Here is an 8,177-nt window from a genome sequence, read left to right on the forward strand (position 1 = left end):
TCTCCACATCATGACACCACTGTCTGCCCCAAGGAAAGAGGGGGAGAGAGATCATGAGGACTAGCGCCATTTTTAGACGGGAGGCGATAATGAAATCCCAGCCGCGGATACTATTGAAACCGAGCGGCGTAATGTCCACGAGCATCGAGTGCAAGATGGACCGGACCATAAAGAAAGAGAGAAAAGAGGTGTCCGTTATATCACGCTGTTAAAACCTCTCACACACACACCCAAACTAGGAGACACAGCCATATTTGTCTATAAAAATCCTTCTGTCCCCAACCAGGGCTTTACGCGTAGCAGGTTAATGAGCCAGGCACGTTGAGAGCAAAGGCAAACTCTGAGAGGAGAAGGTGATATTTGTAAGGGGGTGGTTCTGTTGCAAAGGAAAGAAAAAGACTGCCGAGTCGTAGGAAAGGTTATTTTAATGGAAAGTAGGCCACAGAACAGGCCAGAGTTGAACAGTGGGAGAAACAGGGAAATCCCACACTGAATGCTGAACAGATCAAACGGCGCAGGAGATGTATATATATATATACCTGTTCTGCTAAAATAATACTCATGAAAAGCACTGCAAGAGTGCGTGAGTGCATATTGAAAGAGATCTTTTTATGGGGGAGGGGAGGGTGATCTGGAACAAGCTCTCTTCTTCCCTCCCCCTCCCCACCCCATCAAGAAAGGGAAGGTTCGGCCGCTGAGGGGGGAGAACAATGGGGCAAGGCGCGTGTGGCTTGGAGCTCCGTTTACACGCGCATACACACCGAGTCGCGCGCGTTCCAAACGAACAAATATCTTATTCTAATATATATGTGCACAAGATAATGTTCCACCAAACTTATTACTGCACCCCCTCCAAAAAAAACGGCTTAGCGCGCGCGCTCTCTCTCTCTCTCTCTCTCTCTCTCTCTCTCTCTCTGTGTGTGTGTGTGTGTGTGTGTGTGTGTGTGTGTCTCCAAATTAAATTAGAAGGGGAGACCAAAACCGAAAGAGGAGAAAGAAAGGTGGGGGATGGGAGAGAAAGGCAGAGACTACCAGAGACAGGTAAATTCGCCCGAGGCTACAAAGCGTGCCTTTTCAGGTTTTTGTCTCCAAACCCTGGAACATCTCTTACTGAAATCAGCAGATGACAGGATGTAATTTTTATGGTGGTGTTTGGTTTTTTTTAAAGTTCTAACCCTCTTTCTTTTTTAACAACAACAACATTAAAAAAATATACAAGCCAACTGTTATTCTTCGCTGCTGTATCTCCTGAAGTATTACTTCCTACTTACAGACGGGGTCAGGGTTCCCAATGCATTTTAAAATAATTTTAAAAACCCAAAGGTGCTTTTTCCAAGCCTGCTCTGAACCCTTTTCTCAATTTGCTCCTGGGCCAAGCGGAGATCCGGAAAGACAAAATAATTTTTGGGTGGGGAAACAGGGGGTTCGTTTTGTTTTCCAGTCCGCACGGGGGTTGGGGAGAGAAGGCAGCAGCTATCCGGTATCTGGCCTCTCCCTTCGAGCATTTTGCTTCCATCCCGCAACGCCGGGACACAGAGGGCTGTGATGCCACGTGTGGATGGCCACACGGGGTCCCTCTTCCTTTCCCTCCCCATTCTCCGGTCGCCCTCGGGTGGCTCGCCCGGAATTTAATTTCGGGATTCGGTTGGAGGAGGGTGCAGAGTTTCGGCGAAGAGGAGGAGGACGTCAGGAGCGAAGGAAAAGATAATGATCGCCTTCGCCTTTGAAAGGGCTCTTCGGCTAACAACCACCCAGGCCCCGTTTTGCAGATCGCCTTTGTGTTCCCAACCCGGGGGAAAAGAGAGAAGGAAGGAATCGAGATGGGAGGGGATGGTCCACATTTTAGTCTTCTGCCCTGTTTAGCAGCTTAAAAAAAAAGCAAATGTAATTTGTATAATTAGACGATGGGATGCTGGCTTTCTCCCAGATAATTGCTTTTATAGTAGAGAGAAGCACACAGAGCGATTTGCAAACCCCCCCCCCCCCGCCGCCACTTCCCAGCGCTTCTTTTCATCTCCAGATCATTTTCGTTCGAGGGTTAGTCGCTTTTTGTATAGCTGGGGTGGGGGAGGGGGAGCTTATGATGGAGGCTTTAAAATAGGGATGTTATAGGGGGGAGTTATTTTGTACGTGCCGGGTTCTATAAGCCCAGTCCAGCATTTTAAACGACTACCCAGCCTTACAGGTATACAGGTGAGCAGAGGATCGGGCCATACGGGGCAATCTTTCCCCCTCCCCACAAATAAAATGAATCTAAAAGATGGAGCAAGGAGACTGAGATAACACACAACCTGCCCCCCCCCAGCTAGTCCCTTTCGACAAACGGAGAGAGGGGAAACGGGTCATATTTTTCCTCTTTCTCTTCTCCTGTTCTCATGGTGGAAATAATTTTATTTATTCAGAATATACAGTTTAATTCCTTCTATCTACACTTATGTACAGGGTTAAAATGACATTGTTGGGAGGGGAAAATGAAAGTCTCTGGGAGGGAAAGGTTGAGGTCATCAGATTTCTCAAGGCACCTTTGAAAGTGTCCACAGTTGATGAAGTAAAAAATAAGCCACCATTCATTTCCCCCTCCCTCCCCCCAAAAACAACCCCAAAGTCCGTCCGTGTCTCTCTCTTTTTTTTTTTTTGGTTAAAAAATAAAAATAAAAAGAGGGCGGGAGAAAATTTCCTTTGAAATGCAATAAGTTACATGCAGGAGCTGTACACATTTCATCCTGTATAGTGTTTTTTTCCCCCTTTCCCTGAAAAAAAAGGAAAACCCGAAACAAAAAACAAAACAAAAAAGAGAGTCAACCATATGCATTTTTTCCTTTTATCAACAAAACGCCAAGTGTCCAAAAAAAAAAAGGTAAAGAGTTTTAAAACGAGGAAAGAGGGTTTTTTTGTTTTGTTTTTTTAAAAAAGAATCCTATTCTAGTAGATTGTCCCAGAAGCCAGAGCTAAGGGGTGCTGTAGAGAGCCGTGGGGCTGCAGGTGACCACTGAGCGCGTTACCGCTGGAATACCAGGACGAGGAGTTCTCCAGGTAAGTGGCAGCGGGCGACGGGTTGGAGTTGGCCCCGTGGGCGTGGGGATGGTGGCTCAGAGACCTGGCGCTGCCCTGCGGTTCCCACACGGCGGGAGACTGCGGGGAGTTGCAAGCCATGGGGTCGCTGGCGCTAGGGCTGTGCTCCGGGGGCATCTCGCCATTCTTCATGATCTTTTTGATCTTCGATCTTTTGTTCTGAAACCAGATTTTCACCTGAAGGAAGAGGGAGGGGGGGGGGAGAAGAGGGAAGTGAAGGAAAGAAAGAAAGAAAAAGAGGGAAAGGAAATAAGTAAATGGGTGACAAGAAATTAGGAAATAAACCCTTTTTAAAAAACAACAACCCACGGGCGTTTATTTGGACTCCTTGATTTCATTCTCGTTTTTGCTTCAGAAGCACGAGGTCTCACTCTCAATCTATGCATGCCCTGTGCGCGCAGGTCAGTCCGGGGGGCTGCTATGTGTTGGACTCCCAAGGAAACGATTTCCATGGAAACGGCAGGGACGGTGAAACAGGCCCCGAGGATTCAAATGGCACTTGCAAGGCGATCCTAGAGGGGAGCCGCCAGCAATGGAATCAAGGAAGATCCCAGAGTCTAGTTGCCCCATCTACTTTAATATTTACAGTAGGGATCATCATGCGCTCACGTGCTAGATCGGGCCTCTCTCGGGCCATCAGAAAAGCAGGATCTGGACTGTGAGGATGCTAAAACCCAGACACTCTTTGGCCTCTGATTTTTTGGACACCAGGCCTGCCTCCCCCCCCCCCCCCGCGGCAGCTGCCTAAGGGATTTCTTTTTTAAAAAATTAATACTATTCTCAATTAAAGAAAAGCAAAAGGAACAAAGGCTAAAGCGGGGCGGGGAGCCTCGAGGACACGATGGCTGTCTTGATTATGGTCTGCCAAGGACCAGCAGCAGATCCTAACTCCTACATGACTCAGTGGGTGAGTGCGCGCACGAGTGCTTTTGTTCTCGCTGCAGTCGGTTTTGTGTTCCCAACGCAGCAGCCTCCCCACACCCGCCCCAGCGCAACAATACCAGCCCAATCCCGAGATAACCTGCTTTCGCACAAAAAACTCTTTCCCCCCTTTGCACCGAAATGGTCTGACAAGCAGCCCCTCCCGGGTCCAGCTGCACTTTGCAAGCTCCTAACGCAGGAGATCCACCCACGTGCGGTTTCTCCCCCCCCATCCCCCTCCGCTCCAATCTTTTGTGCGACAAGATCGAGAGAGAGAGAGAGAGCGAGCGAAAGCCTCCAGCTACAGTTAAAAGAGACACAAAACAAAAATACTGCGCGTCGTCAACAGGGCGAGATGGAAGTCAGGCTCACGGTCTTCTCTGCCGCAAGCCGGTGCGCTTTCGCAATCCGCGGGGCTGGTGCGCACTTGAAGATCTCTCTCCCCCGATCCTCACCAAAACAACTGACCCCCCCCCACCCCAACCCGCCCAACCCGGCCCCATTGGATTCAATCTCATTAACTTTTCTAAAAAGTAAGCAAATGCTTGCGTGGAAGTTAAAGGCCACTGCAATCTTGCAAGCAAGATTTGGGGAGAGAGCTGAAGGAGAAAGGCACCGCAGAGCGTGGTGCGCCCTCTTGGCCTTACCCCAAGGTACAAAAGGAGAAATAACCCGAATTTGAGTGTGTATATCTATACATTCTGTATACATGACCAGGGAAATAAGGCCCCTCAGAAACATACTTTAGACCCTTCCAGCAGGAATTCTTGAAAAATTTTTACATAGTATTTATGTCCAGGGAACGGGTGGGTCCCGCTCAAGTAGGAATTATTGCGAAGGATCTGGATAGTTTTTTTATGTTCAGGGTCGCCGTTCCTTCCCACCTGGCCTTACCTGTGTCTGCGTCAGGCCTAAAGACGCGGCCAGCTCGGCTCTTTCCGGCAGGGCTAAGTACTGGGTTTTCTGGAACCTCCTCTGCAAGGCCGCCAGCTGAAAACTGGAGTAAATAGTCCTTGGTTTGCGCACTTTCTTTGGTTTGCCGTTCACCATCCTCACCTCCGGCTCAGCCACCTCTTTTTCTAAACAATCGGAGCGGGGAGGAAATCAGAAAGGAAGCTTAGAACTGGGGCAGAGGACGCCAGCGGCAGAATACAGGAAGGAGCCCGCACCTAGGTGGACAGGCCAGGATCGCAGCCCTGACCCCGACGTGGCGGCCGCGAAGTTGACAAACAAGCGCGGGAGACCCCTGGAAAATCGGGACGTGGGAGGGCGGGGGGAGAAGGAAACTGACATGGTAGAAACAGCCGTCGTGACTATTTCTTGCAAAGGGAAGATTGTTTGGAGTGCTTGTATGTATTTGGGAGTGAGTGAATTTGAGAGAGGATATAAACAGCACCCAGGTTTCCACCGAAATATTATTTCATATTTTGTTTCCCCATGGGGTATTTGGCTCATTGGTTTTCGTAAAAGAGAAAGGAAGGGACCCAGGTTAGATTTTACCATTTTGTCTTCCCGTAATTAAAAAACCTAACAAGCAGCAAAGTTCCCGGGCGTTTTTAGGTCACAATCCAGTGTCTATTGCTTTTTCATGCATGGAAACAAGCAGACAGTCTCCCTCTTCCTCTCTCCATTTGAATGGAAGCCTCATGAATTCAGCCCAGCCCAAGCTCTGCAGACTAGGGACACGCAATTTTGAGGTCTGGGGAGTTCAAAGGCCGCATCGCCACAAGAAAACGGTTCTCCTCCGTTTCAGCCGAAAGTAGCCAAATCCGGCCCAGACAGAGAGCCGATTATTCAGAATAATCTCGCCGCCGATCGGGGGTTGGTGGGAGAGAGCGAGAGAGAGAAGCGGCACAGATGCGTCTGGTTCCTTTTACAAATACTTAACGCGCCACTGGCATTTCCCCTCGCCTTTGATGGGAGCAACAAACAACGTATCTCAAGAAATGTACACTCGCGCGCAAGTTGGAGAGGCAATAGGGCGAGGGGGTGGAAGCAAAAAATATTTCTCATTCATATATATTCAGACTATATATATATATAGTCTGAAAAATTAGAGAGTTTGAATCGTGCATTCAGCTGAAATTGTTCCGGGATCGCATTGGATAAACCTGTTCCACAACGGTGTTTTTGTTTTGTTTTTTAAATGGGGGGGGGCATGGAGGAGAGACGAGGATTTGAGCTGTTCCTGCCTAGCCCTGGATTTCCCTGAGTTTGCTTCTTGTGGAACCCACACGGAAACAGTTTAACCGCGCGTCTCCGTGTGTGGGATTAATCCCTCATTCCATTTTGGAAGCTAATATTAGCAAGACTCTTCGGGCGAGGGCTGTTTTGGTGGGGGAGGGGGTGGGGAGAAAAGAAAGAGGGCACGAGATCAGATCCTTCCCCTTCCCTCTCCCCACACGTCTGCTGTGTCCCCCCCCCCCAAAAAAAAAACTCGGCCTGTCTTCGCGTAAGGACGGCGGGGTGCCGCCGACGTCGTCCTGTCCTTTGCAACAAAAACTTGTGTGCGGGAGGGTAGAAATCTTGCCAGTACCTACCCCCTCCCCGCCACAGCTACTTACCGTGGCTTTCTATTACCTCAGCGTCGGGAAGGGACACCCACCCACACCCACCCCACAATGTCGGAGCCCCTGTTCCCATTCCCCTCAATGTATTGCCTCCCAATCCGGAGTTGGAGACAACAAAGAATCCAGATTGAATGGTTTCTCTTTCCGCCTCTCTCTGGCTTTTCAACCGGGAATTTTTTTGCACGGCGGTGGAAGGAGAGGCTGTGAACCTCCTTCGTCGCCCCCCAGCCCAGATTGGGGAGAAAAAAATCGGGTGGGTTGGGGTCAAACTGTCCCCGTCACCAGAAGGGTCCTCGGTGACCCCCAGAACGCGAGGAGGAGCCCCCTCCTCGGGCATCTTCCTAGCCCCCCGCCTCCAGCCCTCTCCCCGCCGGCGCCTCTCACCTGGCTGGCTGGCTGCGCTCTGCGCCCGGTTATACGCGCCGCCGTACTGGTGGTAAGGGCTGGCGTAGCTGTAGTCTGCATAGGCTTTGGCTGGGTAGCTGGCGGCGGTTCCGTTCATGCCCTGGTACTGGTACTGGTAAGGATGGAGCGCTTTGCCGTAGGAAGCCGACGAAGGCGAGCAATAGCCGTGCGGGGCTCCTCCAGGGGAATTGTAATAGTCGGGGTCCGTGGCGGACGACTCGGGCAAAGTGGGAGACTCCTGCGGCGGGTGCCCGTGCATGGTGGCTGCAGCCGTCTGAAAAGGACCTTGGAAGTCTCCGGATCGGATGGCTGGCACTCTTCTGTCAAACACTCCGGTCATAGTAGTTGGCGAGGCAGCAAGCAGGCGGGCGGGCGGGCGGCTGGGTCTTCTAGGCAGCCATGGCGGGGGGGAGGGACCGAGGGAGGAGGCGGAGGAGGCGGCGGCGGCGGCTGGGAGCTCTCTGGGGCTGGCTCTGGCTCTGGCAGACTGCTCGCAGGGAGCGGAGAGGCTTGGTTAAATCCTTAATTGCGCTCTTACGCACAGCGGGGTGGATTGGGTTCCATTGGCCAGAGCACTCCGGAGCAGCAGCGACACCCTAACTCGTCCAACTAGTTTAGCACAACAAAGCGCTCTGCTTTTTTTCATTCTTTCCCTTTTTTCAAGTTCCATTCAAGCTCCTTAGAAAAAAAAAAGCAATACGAGCAGCACCATTATCTCGGGGTTCTCTCCCCCTAGCCAGCAAGGATGGGAATTTTGGGCGTTAGGGAAAAAGAAAAGAACCGTCGAAGTTTGTGCAATAGGAAGACGGTGGTGCATCAAGCGTCTATATGTGTGAACGCGTGACACTCGTGTTTCAAGATGCAGATGCAGAGGAAGGCCGACAAAAGGGGGCTTACTCCAGGGGTGGAAAGATGTTGGATGTTCTAGGAAAGTCCCACACTTCTCAGACAACCAGCGTTCCCTGATCAGGGAATTTATGGGCAATTGTTAAATAGGAAGGTTGCAGCTTTTCAATAACGCATGTGCCAGGATATAATGGCTGTAGAATGCAAATAGGACTGAATCCGGGTTTGTACTCGGCCATGGATAACACAGGAGAAAGCTTTTGAACTTGTCCCTCAGTTTTCCCGTCTGCAAAATGGGGATAAGAAACCTGGCAGATCTCTCCCAGATCAAGGAGCTCTGTAGCCTACAAATGCTCAACAGAC

The 8,177-nt window shown here is 50.6% G+C and overlaps 1 protein-coding gene across 1 annotated transcript; it reads right to left on the reverse strand.

Moving 5' to 3' along the window:
- Positions 1-2,345: 2,345 nt before the first annotated feature.
- DLX5 (distal-less homeobox 5) lies at positions 2,346-7,441 on the reverse strand. Its single transcript, XM_083469006.1, has 3 exons — positions 6,948-7,441; positions 4,888-5,072; positions 2,346-3,249 (listed from the first exon to the last, which is right to left on the reverse strand). Exons 1-3 carry the CDS (start codon positions 7,306-7,308, stop codon positions 2,923-2,925), a joined length of 873 nt encoding a protein of 290 aa, XP_083325132.1. The 5' UTR covers positions 7,309-7,441; the 3' UTR covers positions 2,346-2,922.
- Positions 7,442-8,177: the final 736 nt, after the last annotated feature.

The sequence above is a fragment of the Podarcis liolepis genome (assembly GCF_965112155.1).
Source record: "Podarcis liolepis genome assembly, chromosome: 12".
Classification (NCBI taxonomy): domain Eukaryota; kingdom Metazoa; phylum Chordata; class Lepidosauria; order Squamata; family Lacertidae; genus Podarcis; species Podarcis liolepis.